Source organism: Lissotriton helveticus, chromosome 1_1 (genome assembly GCF_964261635.1).
Source record: "Lissotriton helveticus chromosome 1_1, aLisHel1.1, whole genome shotgun sequence".
Classification (NCBI taxonomy): Eukaryota; Metazoa; Chordata; class Amphibia; order Caudata; family Salamandridae; genus Lissotriton; species Lissotriton helveticus.
The window spans coordinates 885,453,854-885,476,417 of NC_136057.1; the positions used below are offsets into that span (position 1 = coordinate 885,453,854).

General features: G+C 43.8%; 1 protein-coding gene across 2 annotated transcripts in view; it reads left to right on the plus strand.

The window, feature by feature from the left end:
• MON2 (MON2 regulator of endosome-to-Golgi trafficking) overlaps positions 1-15,627 on the plus strand; it is a 1,009,595-nt gene extending 993,968 nt beyond the window's left edge. For both annotated transcript variants that reach the window (XM_078675668.1, XM_078675659.1), the window contains one exon: positions 14,130-15,627. In XM_078675668.1, the coding sequence (XP_078531794.1) occupies positions 14,130-14,293 (164 nt within the window). In that variant the 3' untranslated portion in view covers positions 14,294-15,627. The remainder of the gene's footprint in view (positions 1-14,129) is intronic.
• The last annotated feature ends 6,937 nt before the right edge of the window (positions 15,628-22,564 follow it).

Below are 22,564 nucleotides of genomic sequence, written 5' to 3' on the forward strand. Positions count from 1 at the left end.
CAACCAGGGGGGTTAATACTGGACTCCTTACCGGTGTACACCCTGAAATTAAAGACATATCAAGTCCCACTGTCACACAGCATATACAGTTTAATTCCATAGAGTGCCCTCTTACTAGGAATGTATTGCCTAAAAACCAAGCGGCCCTTGAACAACACCAAAGACTCATCCACTGCTATTTCTTTACCAGGAGCATAGATCTCAGAAAAACGATCTACAAAGTGATCAAGGACAGGCCGAATCTTAAAAAGATGGTCACAATCAGGGTGATCTCGTGGCAACGCTAAACCATTATCGACAAAAGGCATCATCCGAAGCAGAAGCAAATACCGATCACGACTCATGACTGCTGAAAACATAGCCGTTGCGATCAAGGGACTAGTGGACCAATATGAAGACATTGATGGCTTCCTTAGCAAGCCCATCAAAAAAGTTAATCCCAAAAACTTCTTCATCTCTTCAAGATTTGTGGGAGTCCACCGGGTAGCTCTAGAATGGGGCTTAAGGCTGGCACTGTTGTCCCTCAAAAACTGTTCTGCATACAAATTAGTCTGCCCAAAAATACATCGTCCATAAACAACTGAGAAAAATGTATCGGCAGAAAACTCTCAGTATTCACTCTACACCCTGGAACACCAGTAAAGTCTGGCAATGCCGGCTGCACCATGCCAGGGGCAACCCAGAGGCCATCACTATCAACGGAAAGTGCAGCAGCCCCAGCCTGCAGCCCAGATGCCTCTTGCCACACTACACCAACGGGAAGCCTAGCAGCCTCAGATACTTCTTGCTGCACTACACCAACGGGAAACCTAGCGGCCCCAGATGCCTCTTGCCGCACTACACCAACGGGACGCCTAGCATCCTCAGATGCTTCTTGCTGCACTACAACAACGGGAAACCTTGCAGCACCAGATGCCTCTTGCCGCACTACATCAATGGGAAGCCTAGCAGCCCCAGATGCCTCTTGCCGCACTACACCAACAGGAAGCCTAGCAGCACCAGATGCCTCTTGCTGCACCACAGCAGTGTGAAGCCTATGGGCGCAGCCTGCAGCTCAGATGCCAAAACAATATAACTCTTACCAAAGATAACTACACTCACCAGCACCTACTCTGCTGAGACACAGCAAAAAGCAATTATATCCCACTAGAAAGAAAAAAAAACTATTACACATTAGACAACAAAGTACACATCAAGCACTAATGCAAAAAATATTTTAACAATCAAAACACAGAAGCCAAACAAACTGTTATTACTACACCATTTAAAAAAACACATTCATCTAGGGAAATTGAACCACTTTTGAGTAAATAGTACAAAATACATTCACCTACCAAGCACAAGCTGCAAAACCAGCAGTAACAGAACCGCAACCTACAACAATCCAAACAGCAAAAGCCTTGAACTAGAATGAAATAGAGAAATACAAAAATTTCGCAAACAATATAACAATTATAAATATAACACACACATTTGCCACCCAAATGGACATTCGGCCAGATGGGCCTTCAAATAGGGCTGAGACCAATGGGGATTAGGTGAGGTTTTCCACCAAGACACTGTACCCCCCTCACCCGGGGGCAGTAAGGACAAAAAAGACCGACTGGCACCAAGGGGGGCGGGCAGAAAAAAACATCCAAAAATATAACCACCTTTGGAAGCGAACCTTGCCCAAGGGCTCACTTTCACATACTACAAAACACAATCCCTAGGGCCTAGTGTGCCAGAAAGGCCAATAAGCAGCCGAAAAAACGGGCCTATTTGCCCCCAGGGGGGGCAGAAAAATATTCCTGAAAAATGCCCCCTCTAGGAAGCGACCCTTGCCCAAGGGGTCGCTTCCATTGCAAAACAAAATGACCCCATAACAATCCCTGGTGCCTTGTGGCATTTTCTGCCCCCCCTGGGGGCAAAACGGCTGAAAAATCGGGACGATTTGCCTCCCGGGGGGTGCAGAAAATCAAAAATTAAATTGGCCCCCACCTGAAAGCGACCCTTGCCCAAATTCATACATTCTAAAATTAAATCCCTGGTGCTAGTGGGGGCATTTCGGCCGCACGATCGCGACGCTGTGCGCGATCGTGAGGCAGAAATGCCCTGCAAAGAGACATCAGGGGAGAGGAAAATCTCTTTCCTCTCCCCTGATTCATCAGCAGGAAGGGGGTTAAGTCCCCTGTTGTAAAAAGGTTCTTGAAAGGCATTACTCACATGTTTCCTCCTGTTCCTTTCGTAATGCCTCAGTGGGACTTGAATCTGGTATTAACTTATCTGATGTGTGCTCCGTTCGAGCCACTCCACAACTGTCCTCTTCGTCTTCTGACTCTCAAAACTGCTTTCCTGGTTGCCATCACCTCTGCCAGAAGAGTGAGTGAGCTCCAGGCTCTTTCCTCTAAGCCTCCTTTCCTCTCTGTCCATCCGGACAAACTCGTCCTTCTTTTCTACCCAAGGTGGTTACTGCCTTTCACATCGGCCAGACCATTACCTTGCCCACCTTCTTTCCACCTCCGCATCCTTCGAAAGAGGAAGAGAGGCTCCACCGCCTGGACCCAAAATGTGCGCTTTCTTTTTATTTGAACCGCACACAACAGTTCCTGGTGGACGACCAACTTTTTGTTGGCTACGTGGGCGCTAAGAAGGGTCGGGCGGTGCACAAGCGGACCCTCTCTTGGTGGGTCATTTTGTGCATCAAGGTCTGTTATTCCTTGGCTAAAAAGGTTCCTCCTGAGGGGCTGCGCGCCCATTTCACTCGAGCCACGGCGGCTACTACTGCCCTTGGACGGGAAGTTCCTTTGCAGGACATTTGTCAGGCAGCTACGTGGGCCTCGCTGCACACGTTTGCCAAGCACTACTGCCTCGACAGCCAAGTCCGGAGGGATGGCTTCTTTGGCCCTTCGGTTCTCCAGGACTTCCTGGTGTTATCTTGGTTTGCAGACCCACCTCCGGGGTTGGTATTGCTGGGGTATTTATTCTAAGGTAAGGAATCTAACTAACATGTTTCTTTCAGATGCACAAGTTACTTACCTTTGGTAACAATATATCTGAAAGAAACATTAGTTAGTTAGATTCCTTACCGCCCCACCCATCCTCCCCGTTCAACGAACCGATATCTAGGGTTAAGGTCATCCCTTTCAGGACCCTACTTTCATGGCACCAGTGTCGGTTTCATGCATGTCAATGCGTTCTTGGCGTGGAAAGCTATGTACAGAACTTACGTCCGCGCGCGAGGGTGGCGTCTAAGTACTCCGACTAAGTCGTCCCGGCAATCAGGACGCAGACGACGCCTACCAACGCGCAGGGGTACTTTTGACGAAAACTTTCCAGATCCAGTCTGACACCTGGGGCTTATTCTAAGGTAAGGAATCTAACTAACTAATGTTTCTTACAGATATATCGTTACCGAAGGTAAGTAACTTGTGCTTTAAGGTGCGCCGGGTGCAAACAAGGAAAGTGCGCCCTGGATATAATAGGGCCCCTGAAGTGATGAGCAGAGCCGCATTTAAGCTACACACATGCGCGCTGATTTCTTCTATCTGCAGATTCCTTGCCTTTGAATTTCCCTGGTGTCAGGCTGGATCAGCAAACTTTTGCTCAAGCATTACCCCTTGCGCCGTCGGGTGGCTCCATTTGGATCCTCGTGACGTCGTCTTTGTCCGTAGCGTTGGTTATGATGCCACGGTCCCCTATATAGGTGCCTCCCAGGCGTGCGGGCGTCAGTATTTATTTGCGAGCCAGTTAAGTGTCGATCTGTGTAGAGCCACCCCTCTGTTGCTTTTTGACTGGCCAGTTTTTTTTTTACTTTTTGGCGACTTCAAAAACAGTTCCAACTTCGTGTGTGAGGATGTCTTTGAGGAAGACCGGGTTCAAGCCATGTGGTACCTGTCACCTTATGATGTTAGTTACCGACCCCCACCTTGTCTGACTCTTGTGTCTCAAGCGCGACCACGATTCAAAGTCGTGCTCGGGCTGCCGGGCTATGGCTCCGAAGGCCTTGCAAGAGTAGGCTACGAAGCACCGTGTGGCCCATCCAGTGAGACTCTGCTGAGGTCCCCGATCAAAGAAGAGGAGGTCGCAGGACCGTTCCCTGAGCCCAAAGTCCTCTTCATCCCACTTGAGGTCTTCGGGACACTCGGGGAACAGACACAAGAAGAAGAAGTCCAAGCAGACTTCATCTTCACCTTGACTGTCATCAGTCGACAGTCGACAAAAGAGGTAAGGAGCCCCGACGCTCTAGGCACGGATCTGCGGAGCCGGAGGCAGGGTCAACTTCGCGCCTCCCTCCCTTTCCGGGAGCCGGAGCGACCCTTGCTCAGATTAAAGAATTTTATGAGGCCATGCACCACATATTTGAGCGGGCCGAGCACTCTGGTGAGCCCTCAGGCCCCTTGGAGTTGGAAGGGGCCCCATTGGATTTGACACTGTCAATTCCAGCCACAACACTGATGGCTCCGACCACGACACAGATGGGGCCTCAGGGATCTGATCCCTGATCCGGGACGATGATGGTTGTGTCATTGCGACCTACCCTGATGCCGGACCCATAGTCGGTGCCGCCGGTCCCAGCCCAATCCTTATCCCCGACGACACGGAGCCGGAACGACATCACTCAATGCAGATTAAACCCAGGGGTCTATATTGTCGCCTGAACACTTTGAAGATGTTTTAGGCTCAGCAGAGGAATGGGAGTGGTCTATGGACCCTTTGGAACACCAGGATTACTCTGCGGTGCAGATTGACTGGTATGGGGAACTTGGGGAAGCCAGTGGATGGGACACTTCCCCCAAATACTAGCTTGCTCTCTCTACCAACTGTGTCTACGGAGGAGGGGGCATCTTGTGCCATGGTGGTTAAGAGGGCAACCGAGGTCCTCAGACCAGAGCTACTCTCCGAACTACTCTCCGTGCAGGTCAGGACTAATCTACTGACCAAAGTTTTTCAGCCTGAGGCTTCCACCTCTGAACCCCTTCTGCCCTTCTAGGCACATGGTCTAAGCCTAGCACAGGGTCTCCTGTGAATGGACAATTGCACGGCACCATCGCCCGGCTCCAAGCGACCCAATGTTCCTCAGCCAGCACCCGACCCTGAAAGCGTGGTGGTGCAGGCTTCTACTTCCCAGGGTGCGTTCTCTTCCACCCCTCCAGATAGGAATCCCAGAGGCTGGATTCACTTAGTAAGAAGATGTTTTCTTCCTCCAGCCTAGCATTGCAGTTGGTTATTACCCCATGCATATTGGGCCTTCTCGCCCATTCCCTTTGGGAGACAGATGTGCAAGTGCTGCCACAAGTTCCGGAGGGGGCCCGCGCTGTGCTCTCTGAGGCAGTTAAGGATGGGAGATATGCATCCAAATTCGCCATAAGGCTTGGCCTTGATGCGACGGATTCGCTGAGCAGATCGATTTCCACTACAGTGGCCTTGAGGTGCCACACTAGGACAATTGGCTTCTCTGGCGATGTCCAGGCAAATTTGAAGGACATGCCATTTGATGGAGCCTGTCTTTTTTGGACAAGGCAGACTCTGCCCTCGTGGTTCAAGGACTCTCGAGCTACGGCCAGATCCTTGAGCCTTACTTTTAACACCTCATGGCCAGTCTGGCTTTTGCCCCTTTCGTGTCAACGGGAGGGATTTCCAGCCGCAGCAGCCCTTTCCCATCCACCGTCCTGCGCAGACTTCTCAAGTTGTGTGGGGACATGGGCGTATCCACCGTCCTGCGCAGACTTCTCAAGTTGTGTGGGGACATGGGCGTGGCTCATTCCGACCAAGAAATGGAAGCCAGAAGTCATCGGCCACCCTGCCCTTGGCAGCTGCAGACTCCAAGCACTCCTAGTCTGACTCTGCAAGACCACACCACTCCAGTTGTTGGGAGAATCCATCATCATCTCCCCCGCTGGAAATTCATAACATGGAACAAGTGGGTCGTTCAGATCATTCCGGAGGGCTATTCTCTGCCTTTCCTTCCTTTTCCTTCTCCCATTCTGCCAAATCAAGAACGGCTGAAGGAGAATCATTCAAAATATCTCCAGGAGAAAGTTACAGCTCTCTTGGCCAAGGAAGCTATTGTGAGGGTCCTGAATTCAGAAGTAGGCAGTGGCTGTTACTCCGCTACTTTCTGGTTCCGAAAAGAAAACAAAGGGTTGCTATCCATTTTAGATCTTCATACCGTCAATCTCTTCCTCAAGAAGGAGAAGTTCACATTGCTCACTCAAGCTCAGGTCTTGTCTGCCCTAGACCAAGAAGACTGGATGGTAGCGTTGGACCTGCTGGATGCTTATTTTCACATCCCCATCCTGTCAGTCTACAGGCGTTATCTATGGTTCTAGGTATGCCACGAGCATTTTCAGTTTACCGTGTTCCCCTTCCGCCTTACCAGTGCCCTTGGGTGTTCACCAATGTGATTGCGGTGGTCGCAGCACATCTGCACAGGTTAGGGATGTCAGTCTTCCCCTAACCAGACAACTGGCTGTTGAAAGCTTCCTCGCCCCACGCTGTAGTCTCCCACCTTCAGACTACGGCAAACCTCCTGCATTCGCGAGTGTTCTCTATAAACCTGCCTAAGTCACACCGGACTCCTTCGTAGATTCCCTCTTTCATCAAGGCTGTTCTGGACGCAGTGCAGTTTCTGGCCTATCCTCCTGAGCAGTCCAGGATATGTTTCTGAGATTTCAGCCTCTATCCTGGAATTTGTAAAGACTGACTCTGAAGCTCCTGGGCTTCATGGCCTCCTGCATTCTGTTGGTAAAGCATACCAGGTGGCGTATGCGGGCTTTGCAGTGGTACCTGAAGTTCCAGTGGACACAACATCGAGGAAAGCTCTCCGACGTGGTACAGATCTTGGAAGGAACTGCGAGAGATCTGCAGTAGTGGTTGGCGAATTGCGATTGGGTCAATGGCAGACCATCTCCATTCCCCAACCAGATCTCGAAGTTGTGGCAGATGCGTCACTTCAAGGATGGGGCGGCCATCTGGGAGAGGTGGAGATCAAGGGACATTAGTACCTAGCTGAGTCGGGGCTCCACATCAATTTGTTGGAGCTTCGAGCTATTCGGTTGGCATTGAAAGCATTTCTTCCCCCTGTCTAGGGGAAGTTAGTGCAGGTGTTCATGGACAACACCACTGCTATGTGGTTCTGCAACAAGCTGGGCCAGGTGGGGTCGTGGACCCTTTGTCGAGAGGCCCTGCATCTCTGGACTTGGCTGGAACAGCAGGGATTAACCCTGGTTATTCAACACCTGGCCGGTTCTCTGAACGCCAGGGTGGACAAAGTTGGCCGTCGATGGCTAGCCTCTTTAGCTGGATTATCTCAGTTGCTTCTTTAAAGCGAATTTTCAATTTTAAATTAATCTGTTATTTCGTATTTCACGCATACGATTGGCAGTCTCTAGTCCGATACTCCAGCTAAAGAGGCACGAGTATCCCGATAATTCCACTATCACCTTGGGGATTACTCAAATATTAAAAATAACAGACACCAAATAATGATCATTTTCGCCTACATATACAGAAATTGTCAATTACAGCTATACCACTTTGTTGATCGGTTGAAACAAATTTCAGGGGTCATCTATACTATACACATTATTCCTGAAGATGGACTGAGGGATGATAGCGTAAGAGACCAAAACGTCGACTCTAACACTTTTTTCTGAAAATAATTTATGAGAGGTTAAGTGTATACAATTGTGACTTTGTAGGACTAATCAAGTGTCTGTGATATCCTCTTGTTACATTGTGTGTTTAAACTTGAAGTACCCTCTATGAACTTTGAAAGATAAAATTCTCTTTTATATACACCAGTGTTTTTGTAAATTTCTTTATGTTATGATTTAGTTGTGTTTCTTATCCCATATAGAACCAAATATCATAGAAGTATATGCTGCATGAAATTTATATAAGAAAATAAATTAATTAGCATGTTGAGGAAAACTCTTGCACTGAACAATAGACTGAAATAATATAACTAAGTATTGCAAACAAACCCCTTGAAGGCACTTTTACCCGTTCATTTGATTTTGCCCAGGCCCTCAAGGGTAGATTGGGTTTCCCATTATTTTTGATTAGATTAGTGCAAGGCGCTTCACTTAAATAAGTGTGCACCATATACTAAGCCAGCCTCCTACAGGGGCTAAAATCTATGAGCGTGATCGTGGCAAATTATAAAAGGCGAAAAGCGAAAATAACAAACGAAGGTACATCAAAAAAGATTTGACTTGAGAAGAGTGCTAGTCAGGGCTGTTTGTTTGCCTCCTTGCTCTTTGCTTTAAGCATAGAACCTTTTGCCTGCCATGTCTGAAGCTCTCAGGAGATTGAGGGGATTCCCTTTGGGCCTGACCATCACAAAATGCTATTGTATGTGGATGATATACTCTTGGCCCATGGTAACCCATAGAGATCCTGTAGTAGTCTTCTTATCAATAAGTGGATGAAATTGTTGGTAATTGTAATGGAGTTGCTTTATTTATGTATCTTGTAACAGCATTAGGAAGCAACTGCCATCCAAACCAAAAAATCCAATCATTTTATGCATGTGCCGTAGCAAATAGTCATGGCCAATACATTACTACACGTCTTCCTCCTCTTAATAAACCAGCATTATAATTTTCTAAACAAAATAAAAACTTTATTAAAATCTAATTTCCTTCTGTTCTACATCATGAAATGTAGATTTAATTGCAATGCACTTGTAGAAATACAGCAACAAAAGTGTTACAACAACATTAAGTGCAAAAACATGACAGTTTCCTTCTCACTCTTTTCTCTCTAACATACTTTTTATGTCCTCCAGGCTGACAATGCGATTCAACACTTTTGTTTTGTTTAGTTTGAGATATATTATAAAACATTTTAGGTGACTCACTCACTTTTACCATGCTACTTGAATTCCTCCACTCATTCCCTTTTATCCTGACAGCATTACCTTTGGCTTCATCTACCAATGCAAGCTCTCTGATTTTAGATGACCCTTTGGTACATGATTTGGATTTTGAATGAGTACCCAATCACCCACCACCTGGACTTTTCTTTCAGCTGTTTACGCCATGTTTACTTTCAAAGTACTGCTTCATTTTCTGCTAAGAGGCTTCCACTTTGATATCACATTCCATACAGAATGTAGAACATCCTACCCTAACATTCTGTATACGTACCTTAACGAATAGTCTTTACCAATACATTACTAAAGATCCCTTAAGTGCTGGTAGTGAATTTGAAGAAATAGTGGGATATAAAATAAATACGGGGATTCTTTAACTAGATTAGGAAAGGAAGAAGGGTCTAACTGAAGAATCAAATATTTAGGGATAAATATCCCCCAGACTACATGACTTTTTTAAAGCAAGATACCCACAATTATTTGAAGCGATCAGTAAAGATTTTGATAGACGGTAGACTCTTGTTCTTCCATTAAGGTGAACAAACTCCAAAAGCGTCTTTACCTTTTCTAGGCCCTACCAACCCAATGAAATACTGGCTTCCTTGAACACGTAAAGGAACGAGTCACCAATTGTATATAGTGTGCCAAGAGACCACGCACAACAGTGAGACTTTTGCAGCAGAATAAAGCCCGGGGGCACTGGCACAAACAGATTAAAGAATATATATATATTATGAAGCGTTCCAAATCCGAGTGATAATGCAAAGGCCTGAAATATAGGTAGATCTTCCGTTTGTATTGATAGACCATTCGATCATTGGCAGATCTATATGGGACGTAATTTGGCTGGCAAAGGAGCATAGACCCCCAAACACATATTTTAGCACACCGGTGGCCTCGACTTTAACCATATGAGATAAATTTGCATGGAGACAAGGACTAATGTTCTTTACTTCTCCTTATACCCTGATACACTCCAACCCGTACTTCACCCCCGCTATGGGAGACAAAGTGTTTCGAATTGAGGAAGGGGGTGTCGTATGTTGGCGGACATGTTCGGTAACTGAGAAATTAAATCCTCTCTCCACTGCAAAGCAGAGTTTGGAATAGATGAGATAAAGAGGCTAAGGTATGCACAAAGCCGACACTTGGCCATACACCCTGAGAACAAAGAAACAAGAATTCACAAAAGGAAATATTACTTTTGAGACTGAAATTCCGAAGAAAATAGAAAGAAAAGGAACTTAAATAGGGTTATATCATACACTCTTGAAACCTATAGAGGAGTGCAAATGGGCACATATGGAAACATGGAAAAGGGCTTTAAATATGACAATTTCAACTTAGCAATGGGAAATGCTTAGAAGGGACATTCATAAAAGCACAATATGTGATAGGAAGTGATAAGAGATAGACTACAAAGGTATGATTGATACTATACCCCACACGCTTGAAATGCATATTCCAAAACACTAGGGGGGAATGTATGAGAGGCTGAGGGGCCCAGGGGACAATACTTCATATTTGGTGGGAATGCCCGATAGTGAGATCATATTAGAGGGAGGTTTGGGAAAACTTTGACTTGGATATTAGACTACCCACTACCGATGGGTCTCGGGGTGATGATTTTGTGCATTTGGCCAGCTGGGCTTTAAATATATTGATAAGCAAAAATGGTACACAGCCCTATAATCCGTGAGGCGGGAAAGTTAACACTGGCATGTAACTGAAAAAAGTCTTTAGCCCCTCCTATTGAACAATTCTGTCACAGACTTTGATCATTATGTGCTGTGGACACCAAACGTGTACACCGCAAGAACAGCACCTGGACTCTAAAAGGAAATGGGGAACTCCGCAGAGAATGCTGAACAGTTGCCTACAGCAATCCTCATGCCTTCCGCGATGGAGAGCCATGGGTCTCATTGGACCCATTTGACTGGAGTTTTTGGGATGAAATTGCACTATGTAAATATGGATAATGTTAAAAATATGAGTTTGGTCTTGTGGATTTACCCAGGAAGGCTGGTAAAGTTAAACATTTTAATTTGAAATATATATTTACCAATGAACAGATTCTTGCTAGAAAAACACCTGTAACTTTCTTTTGTATGTTTGTTAAGCGGTATGCGCCGTTCACTGTGTGTGGCACCCTAGCCCTGCATGTTATGTTGATGTCGCTATAGCGATGGATCGTCAGGCACAAAATCCCTAAGATGCCGCATTTTAAGGATTTGGGGGGGGGGGACCCTGTTCTGAACAGCTTTTAATTTAGGATCCAATTTCAGCTCTTTCATTTCTTCTTTGGCCAGGTCACTGACTGGGCACAGGCACACTCGTCCAAATTCTGAATGCGTCTACATCTAATGTTCAGCTATAGTGATGTGTGTTTTCAATATAGTAAAACAGCAGCGGCTCACTAATAGTACTGCAAATAATCTTTGTGACACCTTCCCATTTCTCATATGTGAGGTCCTGTTTTGATCTAAAAGTAACATTTGTTTATGGATGTTGCATGAAACATGGACACTTTTCTCTGCAGGATGTCTGAAATAGACACACATACCCACATTAAAAATAAATTAAAGAAAAACGGTATTTAAAACAATCTGTTTAAGAATTATTCAAAGTCATCAGGGCAAGACTCTGCAGAACAGAGCTGGCTCCATCGGAGGGCCCATGTAAGGCTGAGGCCCTGGGCCAGTGCCGACTTTTCCCATGACTTAAAACGTTAGGCATTACATTCCCACCGCGATTCCATTTGGTGTCAAACCCTGCACAAAGATTGTTTCATCTAACTGCAGCCAGGTCTTAATTTACACTACTTGCTTAAGCAATCAGCGTGTGCAGTCTGTTCGAGCTTCCTCATAAACTCACTTTGTTGAGAGCAAATCTCCCTGTTAGTGTAGTACATGCACCCTAGGGTTATTTATGGGAACTGCGGGCTGTCTTCCCCAACGTCACTGGGGGTACGGCTGCAGAAGAGGAACTGCTCCTTGGCGGGCAGAGCTGCCTTTCCTTATCAGGGTTGAATTGGGGCCATTATGGCCCAGGAAAGCTAAGAAATATGGTCCACATTCGCAGCCTTTCGCATTATACTGCTTGATTAGGATCATGGAGCAAAGTGTTGGCAAACATTTGCAGTAATGTGCATCAGGTCAGCCTCATTATGTGTATGCAAAGACTTTAACATCAGTTTTTGACGTGCCCATTTGTTGGAGACTTAGACGCAACCCAAAAAAACGGCCCACCAAGCGACCTCACAGGCCCTTAGGCTAAAGGCCAATTGCCCGCCTCGCCATTCTGAGGCTGTTCCGCAAGCACTGGCTCACAGGGAATCTTAAGTGTCTGAATGCTACAGGAATTAATACAGCTTGGCCCTCAGGGATTTTAGTGCCCTATGCCAAGATATTCCACGATTCATTGATTATGGCTAGCCTCACAATTGTTAGCCTCCCACAGCACGTTAGAGAGACTTTTCTCAAACCATCTATTAGAAGGAAAAGGTGCGGCATAGCATTGTGACTTACACTAGCTTACAAATGGTGTGGTTTTATGGTATTGGATAAAGTGCAGGAATTCTCTTTTTCCACAGGTCTGGTAAATTCCTTTATTTTTCTGATGCCCAGTCCGATTGCTAATAAGAGCTGTCAGTGGTATCTTTAACAGCAATAAAATTAGTTTTTGGCAGCCTGATGAACAAGATGAGAATTTCTCCAGTCGTGGCTGTACCTGGAAGAAAAATTGCAATTGTGTAACAATCCAGCCATTCTCTTGAAAGGAGAAACATTCAGACCACTGTGGCCTAGCTAATACTAGTTTCAGATACATCCAATGGAAGTACAGCTGGGTGACCGCTCCATCACCGCATGTTCGGGAAGTGCATCTGTGCAATCGCTCGCTCCATCGATACCCAAAAGCCATTGACCTCTCGGATATGAAAGTGCATTTAGGCTTAACAGAGCTGAGGGCATTTTGAATAGAAACTGGAGCTGAGCAATGCCCCAGTTACTAGTCAAAATCCCCTCAGGTGTCAGGATCTGCAATAAAATTTTCACCTCCATGTTCTGTATCAATAGAGAACGAAATTTGAGTGTCAGCAGTTCATCTTGCGAATAATCCAAATTTGAGATTAGACTCCCTTCACCTGCAGGTTATAACAAGCCATAAAAGGAAAATAATGTTGTCAAGCGTACTACAGGAAAACTTCTCAGTTGGTGTAATTGTATAGGGTTTTTGTGACTGTAAACGAGAAATGCCCTCGGTTATGCTCAGAATAATTCATAGAGGAGTTGACTGCTTGGGACATGACTGGAATATTTAAGCACCATTGTCCGTTTCCTTACATACTCTATTTCAGATCAGGAAACATGCAGGTTTTTGTGATTGTAGTAGCATGGACATGTTGTCTCTGGTACCATGCACTGCTAGACATCAATATAGAACCTCTTTGGCCCCTTCAGCAGGCAAGACACACTGGTGTCTCAACGGAACTGGTGGGATGCTGCACACACACACACACATGCAAATCCTTGACTAGAACTTGAAAGTGAGGACATTTTCCGTGTACTTACAACCTCTGGAGGTACAAGCCATCCTTCTGTGAAAGGAGTTTACTCCAGCAGGTGGGTTAATCCTTACCAGATGAGTTTAGAAATCAGTGTTTATTTATTGATGGTGAACATTTATGCCATGATCCTGTTTGCTATCCTTCTAGTTCACAAGAGCTTAAATACAGGGACATTTAAGGACTTACTTGTCCCATATCCTTACTGTTTTTTTTACTCTCCGTGGGGCAGAGATACTTGTTTACATTTCCCATTGTAGTCAGATAACTGCCTTGACTGGAAGACCAGATATGAATTTCAGCATGAAATGTCTGTTCTCCAGGGCTTCATAAAGTGTATTCATGCTTTTTCTGTCGGTCTTTTTACCCCTTGTCGTATTGTCGGTGAAGTGTAGTGCTTGACTCCTCTCTAATGCTTGTGTCACCTGTATCAACCAATGTCATTTCTGTGGATTTCCTGTGGTTCGCTTGAGAGTGAATTGGCATTACTACCAAATTATTCAAATAAGATTCATTTGAGGAATCAGTGGGAAAATAACTTCTGCCAGAAAGAAGTTATTGAAAGTAAATAACACATTCTTTCCTCCAACCAAGTAGTGGGAATGACACTTGCAACAGTACTAGGTCCAAGGTTAGGTAGATGTAATCATTTTAATATTTAAAAAGCCTTATGTGTTTCATTGTATTTCTCTCTTCTTTTCACAGTTGATAGTAACACCTGGACCCATGTCATTGCCTTGTACCCCACGCTTGTGGAATGTATCACTTGCTCATCTTCTGAAGTCTGTTCTGCTCTGAAAGAAGCCTTAGTTCCATTCAGGGACTTCATGCACCCACCGGCATCCAAGGTACAGAATGGAGAGTCTTGACACGCTCGAGAGGCAGCGAACTAACAGAGAGTGTCCCAAAAAAGGAATGTCTGTTCCGGAAGCAAGTCTCAAACAAGAGGGCCTTCCAACAGCTCTGGGGAGTCCGTTCGTACCTTGCTAACAAGAGCTCAATAAGCCATGAACAGGAACTTACCGCACCGCCAGCAAGGCCGAATGAGCAGCGCTGTGAGCTTTTTATTAATTCAACAGGATCGCCAGAAAGAACATGCAAAACGCAATCTAGGGGACTCAATGCAGTGCAGCATTTTGAAGTGGTGAATGAAAGCTGGCTTCGGTAAAGCTTGTGGGGTGGGTGTGCGTGTGTGTCTGTTAATAATGTCATTAAATAAAACAAAGTATTTCCATCAGTCCCATCTTCTAGGCTGCTGTTTTGGAACCTTTGTCCGGGTCTCATTGTACTAGAAACAATTTTATGCAAAAGGTACTGTAACATTCCATACTTAACGTGTTACCAGCCTTTGTAAACAAAGGAATCTGAAATACGGATGTGTATAATAAATGGTACAGTTGTGTATAAACACGCCGCATTTATTGCGTAACATTTTTGTACAGACCATGTTAACTGCTTGCATATAATGTATTCATAATTCAGCCGTACATCAGCATTTTACTTACAAATTTGCCTTCTGATTATAAAGCAGATATGCTTATCCATATCGGATCATGTCATATGCATACATACATTTTTTAATGTAACTTTACCTCCACTACGAGAAACTCTGCTGCAGCATAAACCATTGTTTAAGACGTGAACGTATGCAAAACATTATTTCGATGTAATCATTTCATACATAAATATAGACGTTCTGAAATACGTTTCAATCAGAAACGATAGTATGCTCTTCATTTGTTGGTGTTTTTTCCATTTCTTTGAAGTTATCATTTTCATTTTTACCTGCTTTCCACACAGCGCTTTCTAAAAAAACAATGTTCTACCCATGTCATTAATCTCTTATTCCTTCTATAATCACAGTTATGTTACAGCTGTGAGCCCCATTCTTAAGATATCGGACTGAGTTGGACTGTCAAAGGGCAAAATGACCACGTTTTGTTTGTATCCATAGTGTGTGATGCTGTATTTTGAACAAGCAGATACATCTCATGCATAGCCGTTCAGATCTAGTCTTGATGTATGTGAAGGCAACAATAGCTTAATAAGAAAATTCGAAAATATTATTTTTGAAGACCATGAGGCATCCAGATACTGACCTTTTATAATTGATAATTTTGTTTCTCTTTTCATACATTACTAATTGAACATGAGTTTGAAAATTGTGAATACAATGATTTAGTTTAAAATTATTTGTTTTTAATTAACTGTGTCACATGGTGTTATACTTATTGTTTAACAAGTTTATTGTGATATTAGACTATTATTTTATTGCTGTTTCTTACCATGATCATTTATGTGAACACGTGATAAGATGTTCGGGAAAAAAATCATTTAAAATGATATATGAAAATTCCAAAGAATACGTTTTCTTTTAGTCTTTAGCTAGTTTGCTTTATTTACAAATTTTTAGTCAGCCAAACATTGTGTCCACGTTTCATTTGCACTCATAGCATTGTATAGGAATTGTGGTTGAATAATAGTCATCATTTGTGTATGTATGTATATATATATATATGTATATATATATATATATATATATCTTCAACCAGCATAGTACTACATACATTGAATATGTATGTTGCATAGGTTATTAAAGCAATTGTAAACCAGCACAGCAAATGCTACTATAATGTAGTTATCCCCCATACAATGACTGACCAACAACAAGTGAGCAAGTGCAAGTGATTCTCCTTTTTAATAAACACATTTGTTATATCATTGTGCCCGGCAGAAATATATTCCCCTGAGGCTGAGGTAAGTGTCTGGCAGACTGAAGGATGCACGCTTTCACGGAAGCTGCCTTGTAACAGGGATTCTGCGCAAACACAGAACTGTGCACAGAGACTTAGGACATCAGTGAATTAGGGTGTGCCAAAACTCACCTTAGTACCCAAAATCCCCTACCAGACTAGCAATCCGTGTCACATTAGCCTCTATAGCAAAGAAACCAATGATTAGACAACCTAGAACATGCGACCTAGAACCATCTCAGGAAAGGTGGGAAGTGAGAACACTCTTTTGTTACACACTCAAACCAGTCCACAACAGGAGTGAATTAGAGACACAGTAAGGTTAAAATGTTTATTTTAACAACGTGATCTAAAGCACAGTATTTTAATCAACATCAGCATACATATGGATAATAATAATACGGACAGTATGGTTACAATTCCATAAAATACAAAAGGAGGAATCCTGTTACAATGATAGTGCAAACAGGTGATAAAAACGCCTATTTAAAACATCCTCCCTATCTAGGAACTATGTATAATAAAACTATAGAAGGTCTCTGAAGTTATCTTAGGGGGACCCCATTTACTTGTCCGCTCAGTAAATGTTAATTACATCAGGTTCGGTTAGTCTCTCTGCATGCCTGGAATCTTCCAAGTGTGTGCAATTCTGGCAAGTGTGCTATGATAAAGGCGCCAGAATCCTACTCGGCTTGCAGCTGCCAAATTGTTGTGTCTAGAATGTGTTACACGGACAAGCCAATAAACAGGCTCGGGTTATGATAACCTTGGCGGCTTAGCACTCACTGTACAGACTGGGGATACGATGTATGTCTAGAGATGTTGAAAAACAACCAGTTTCCCATGTATAGACCTTCATCCAAGCCAAGCCAGCAAAAACAGCTAAGCAGTGCCGTGTGCAAAAGCAGTAAAGGGGAAAAATGGTGTTTAAACTTCGAATAAGCCATCCTAACTTAACATACACGCAAAAGAGGCCCACAAACCATACAACAGCCTTAGTGGTTGGTAGTGATGAAGAAGAAGCAGGATTGTATCTAGAAAAGTGACCTTACAGTTTGAGGCTTGGCCTGATGCAGCCAAAAGTTTATCACAACTTCTGGTGCGACAAGTTGAAAACAGAGCCATTAGACACATTATAGCCTTCTCCTCTTCCAAGCTACCAGTACTACTTACAGGTGATCTAACGGCAGGAACTTTCATTACACATGGCCACGAGATTTAACCAACTCTTTCTTGACAAAGGATCCCTCGATGGATCCATCTCACGGTAGGAGTTTTGTCTCAGTGAAAAAACAGACCCACGAGTAGAGTGATTGGTCTTGCACTCAGACCCTATCTTCTGAAGGTGACATCAGCCGTCAAATTCCTTACACCTTTAATGTTCATCAGAGTTTATTCTTGGTCTAATGTTGCCTGTGCTTCACTGACTAAATTCCTCAGCATTTTGACATCAGTTAGGTCAAATGATTCCTCCTAAGATTTCGGGGTTTAAACCCTGTCACATATGCTGCAACAACATTTCTTTGTTGGACCCACACGACATATGCGTATGGTTTAAGAGCAAAAAGCTCACTGCCGTGGCCTGTGAATGCTGTTCAGTGATATACCTGAAAGCCATCAGGGAGCAGGAGGAAAATAATTGTTGTCCAGGGCCTGCAGGAATACCTTCAGCTTTGCCTCCAGTTAGGTTTCCTTATTGGCAACCTCACCGAAAAGTGCCACAAAAAGCACCTTTGGAAGGAGAAATCCTCTTCTTCATTGAGGCATTAGTGTTCTTCGAGAGACCGTGCGTAGTCTCAGTGTCTTTCCCCGACCTCTCCCTTGCTTCTCAGAGAAAATCCTGATGTTGAAAAAAAATGCAGCCAGCGTTATCAACCAACCCTATATCAGTTACGGACTTCCAGCTAGCAATATAGAATTTATTCAGAATTTTTCCTGTACCCTCTGTACTTCTAACATAGATGACCACAACCTCGTTGTCTTGCCAACTCCAGTGGCTCTGACCTGATTCCTCATCTATGTGTTCTTAAGAAGAAGTTGTTGCCAGCCAAGGCAAGGTCACCCATTCGGTCAGCATTGCCTTCAACACTGGCAGAGACGCCTTCCTCAAAACTGACCTTGGCGCTGCCGTGTTAAGTCAGTTTAAATCATTTGTGTGGTGAAAGAAAAGGTTAGAAAAAATGTGATGACTTGGTCTTTATAGAGCATGTTTGTGGGGCCCAAATATTTGCCCAGAAGAAAGAACGATTTGGTGTGACTCAAAGGCCCTTTCCTTACCTGATAAGGATTATGGCATTGTTGAAGAGAGTGATTCAGAAGCTGATAACCTATCCCCCCTCATATAATACTAATTCTGACTTTTATCTTAATTTGCAAAATGCTAAGTGGTTTAAATACTTTGGGAGAAGGGAACATCTCTTACCCCTCTGGCCCTCTTTCAGATGTCGCCTCATGGATCACTAGAGTGATCCAAAAAGCATCTGAAGCTTTAGAGTTGATCCTGCCCTATGAAGGGGCAACATCAAGCATTTTGAGGGAAATCATGTAACTTTCTTCTTCCGTCATAGAGCCCTTGCTCCATTTTGAAGAAGCTTTTCTGGAACCCAGCTCGGATGCATGGATAATTTGTTTTTGAGCCCCGTAGTCTACAGTTCAAATCATGGACATGGCCTTCACACACCACTTGGGTGGGTTCATCTGGCGTCTGACAAGATGCCAAGGAAAGCTACATGAGCATGTCATTGGATGGTAAGTGGCTATTTGGAGAGAAGTAAAGTTTTGGCTTGTTTGCTGGGTCTGCCCTGCTCAGTGAGACGACTCCACCAAAAATAAGGCTGCCTCAAAACTTCTCTTATTACTCATTAACTCTACTATTTTCTGGATGGGGGATAGTTGAGAGACAGTTACAAGGAATCATTGTGTCATCCAAATGATATGCAAGGTGTACACCCACTCTTTCTGACCTCCACTACGAACTGCCCTTCCTCCACCAAGATGTGCTGTCCGGCAGTCACCTCTATTTTAGAGGTAGAGGCTGGCAACTTCCTGAACAAAGGAGCCATAGAGGTGGTTCCCTTTGAAGAAAGGGATATACATTTTATTCTCTGTTTCATGTCACAAGAAGGACTGAGTTCTGAGCCCCATCCTCGACCTTCATCTCTTGAGTCTGTTTATTTGGCTGAACACATTCAAGATGCTGTTAGTGCTGGCCCTCGAAGCCGGGAACGGGGGATTGGTTAGGGTCTTTGGACCTCTAGAATTCATACTTTCATATTCCATTAATCCATGCCCACAGGTGTTACCTGAGATTCATTGTGGGCGTCAGTTCCCAGTCATATTGTTTGGACTGATGGCCGCACTGTGTATCCAAGCAATGGCAGTTGTGGCTTCACTGCAACGGGCTGCTGTATTTCCTCTCTTGGAAGACTGACTACTGAAAAGAGAGTTCCAAGTGTTGGTCAAAGAACACCATATGCATATAATGACTCTCCATGGCTTTGGATTTACTAGCAACACTCAGAAGTCTCAACTTACTCTGACATGAGACTTACCTTCATAAGAGGGTCCCAGATATTCGGGAGATGATTCCGATGTGTCTGATTTGGGCACAGTTCCCAGTTCTTTACAAGTTCAAGTTTAAATACTTTATTCGACAACTTTGTCATAAAAGCATATATCCCTAAGCTAAACAGAATAAATACTACACTAGATTTTTAAGAAGAAATTAAAATGCATAATAAATTTTATACTTTGTTGACGAATAACTCAGTGAAATTATACATTTATAAAATCAAGTCACAGCACAAGATCTTAGGGGAATACATTTTGTCATTGTAGATAATTAATTACAGTTTTAAAGTGCGCGTACGTATTATCCAAGCCCACCCCATATATTTGGCTACAGCAATTGCAAGATTGGGGGCACAATTTGATTTTAAAATCCTTAGCGCCTCTATATATTTCCTTGTCCCCAAATTCCTGCAAGCCTGCTTTAACCATCTACTTCTTGGGGCAGCATATAATGAGCAAACAAACAGAAAATGTGGGATGTCCTCTACATGTGTTTTACAGTAAAAACAAGTATTTACATTACCGGAAGACCATTTGGCCGTAAAAGCATTAAGGGGTAAAGAGCCAATTCTAAACTGAAAATACAATTTCCTGTCTAGAGGCTTAGCAATCAAATCCCAGTACTGTTCAAATTTTGGAGTAGTTTTAAATTCCAGAAACTGGGATGTCAACACGGATGGTTGATTGGAAATCAATACAGTATTATTTATCATGTCCCAATACATTTTTTTCAATATAATCTTAGATGGAAAAACATGTGGGTCTACTGCAGTCCACAGATGCTCAAGGTGCAATTTTTGAAGTAATTTCCTTACTTCTTTGAGCCACGGTACTTTATGGAACCTGTCAGAATTAACAACATCCGAAAGGGCAGCTGCGTAATGACTCAGTTCAGGAGTAGTTTTTACACGCCTCCAATAAAGGAGGGGACGCAGTCTGACCGTATCCTCGATCTTTTTCCTCCCGAGATCATATTGAAGCGGGGTCGAGGGGGTGCTCTGGGGGACACCAATTATTCGGCGAAGAAATTTATTTTCTGCAACTACTAGTGAATTCAAGTTGGTGAAACCCCATAATTCTGATCCATAAAGACAGGCGCCCAACACTTTCATGCTGTAAATCTCCATTATTGGCTGGATAGGTCTTGTAAATGAAGATTTGTGTTTTTGGGCTATTGCCCCTGCCAGCTGATTAAATTTTAGCACCACAGAGTCTATGTGGGATTTCCAGTTCATGTTGGCATTTAAGGAGATGCCTAGGTAGATAAAAGCATTCACTTCCTCCAGTGAGGACCCATTGTAGTTCATTTTCCCCTTGAATTTCTTTGCGGGATTCAGGTTCATAAATTTAGTCTTTGATGTGTTTATTTCCAAGCCCCGAATCCGACAGAAGTCACCAAAAGCGTTTATTGACTTTTGTAATCCGCTAGGGGTCCGCGAGACCATCAAGGTGTCATCTGCAAACATTAATACTGGAACTCGCTCCCCATCTAATAATGGGGCATCTGTCGGAAATTGCTTCAAAAAGTCAACTATGCCATTAATATAGAGGGAGAATAAAGTGGGGGCCAGAACGCAACCCTGCCTCACTACTCTGTCCACACGGAAGGGTTCCGTGACATCTCCCTGTGCACCCCATCTAATCCGGGCATAGTTGTTCTCGTGCATCCTTACAAGCAAAGTCAATAGTTCAGGGCTTATTCCGAGATCCCGCAAGACAACCCATAACTTTTGTCGGGGAACTAAATCAAACGCTGACTTCAGGTCAACGAAAACAGCAAATAGTGGACCGTTTAGCAAGGTTACATTTTTCCAGTACATAGTTAAAAAATGGAATACCTGGTCGACAGAGCTGGTTAAAGGGCGGAAACCAGCTTGATACGGGGAGAGGATATCCTTATCATCTATCCAGGCTTGTATTTTGTTTTGTACCATCCTGCCCATCAGTTTTTGTGCACAATCGATAAGGCTAATGGGCCTATAGTTGCTTGGCAAAGCCTTATCCCCTTTTTTGTAAACAGGTATTATTTCCGCTCCTTTCCATGTTGCTGGAATCTTTGCTCCTTGTGCGATGGCATTACCAAGCCATGCAAAGTATTTGCACCAATTAGCCCTGTCCAATAAAAACACATCCGCCGGTATTCCATCAATTCCTGGCGCCCTTCCTCTGGTAACTCCATCCATTGCCTCATTCACGTCTTTCAATGTAAATAGTTCATGGGTATAAAATACCCTTACTGGAAGGGGTTCAATTTGTAGTACCAAATTGTCTGCATATTGCGGTTTAAAAAAGTCCACCCAAGCCTCCTTAGCTACATGATTTTTCGGACAATCGGCTACTCCCCCAGATCCCCACTTTAAAATGGCCCCGATCTCTTTCTGATGTTTATCGGCACATGCTTTCTTCAGGTCTAACCATATATTCTCATCCCACAGTTTTTTTGCCTTAATTTGTATTTTTCTGTATTCATCCCTGGCCTTTAAAACTCCTGTTTTAGATCTCAGCGCTACACTAAGATTTTGTCGCGCTAATCTACAGGAATGGTCATACCATCCTCTTTTTATTGGTAGTCTAACTCCCTTCCTCTGCTTGGTTTTTTTTAAAAATAACTTCTGTATATTAGCAAAAAACTTTGGCTGTGACTCTTCAATCAGTTGTTTAAAATTTATTTCATTATTAAGGGTCTGTAGTCTAGTTACCTCTTCAGTGACTATCCCCTCTAGGGCCTGCATATCCCCAGGTTTGCCTACCAAAGTTGTCCATTTGATGTGTCGGAGATTATTAGATGTAACAACGTCTAATGACGTAAGATCCCTA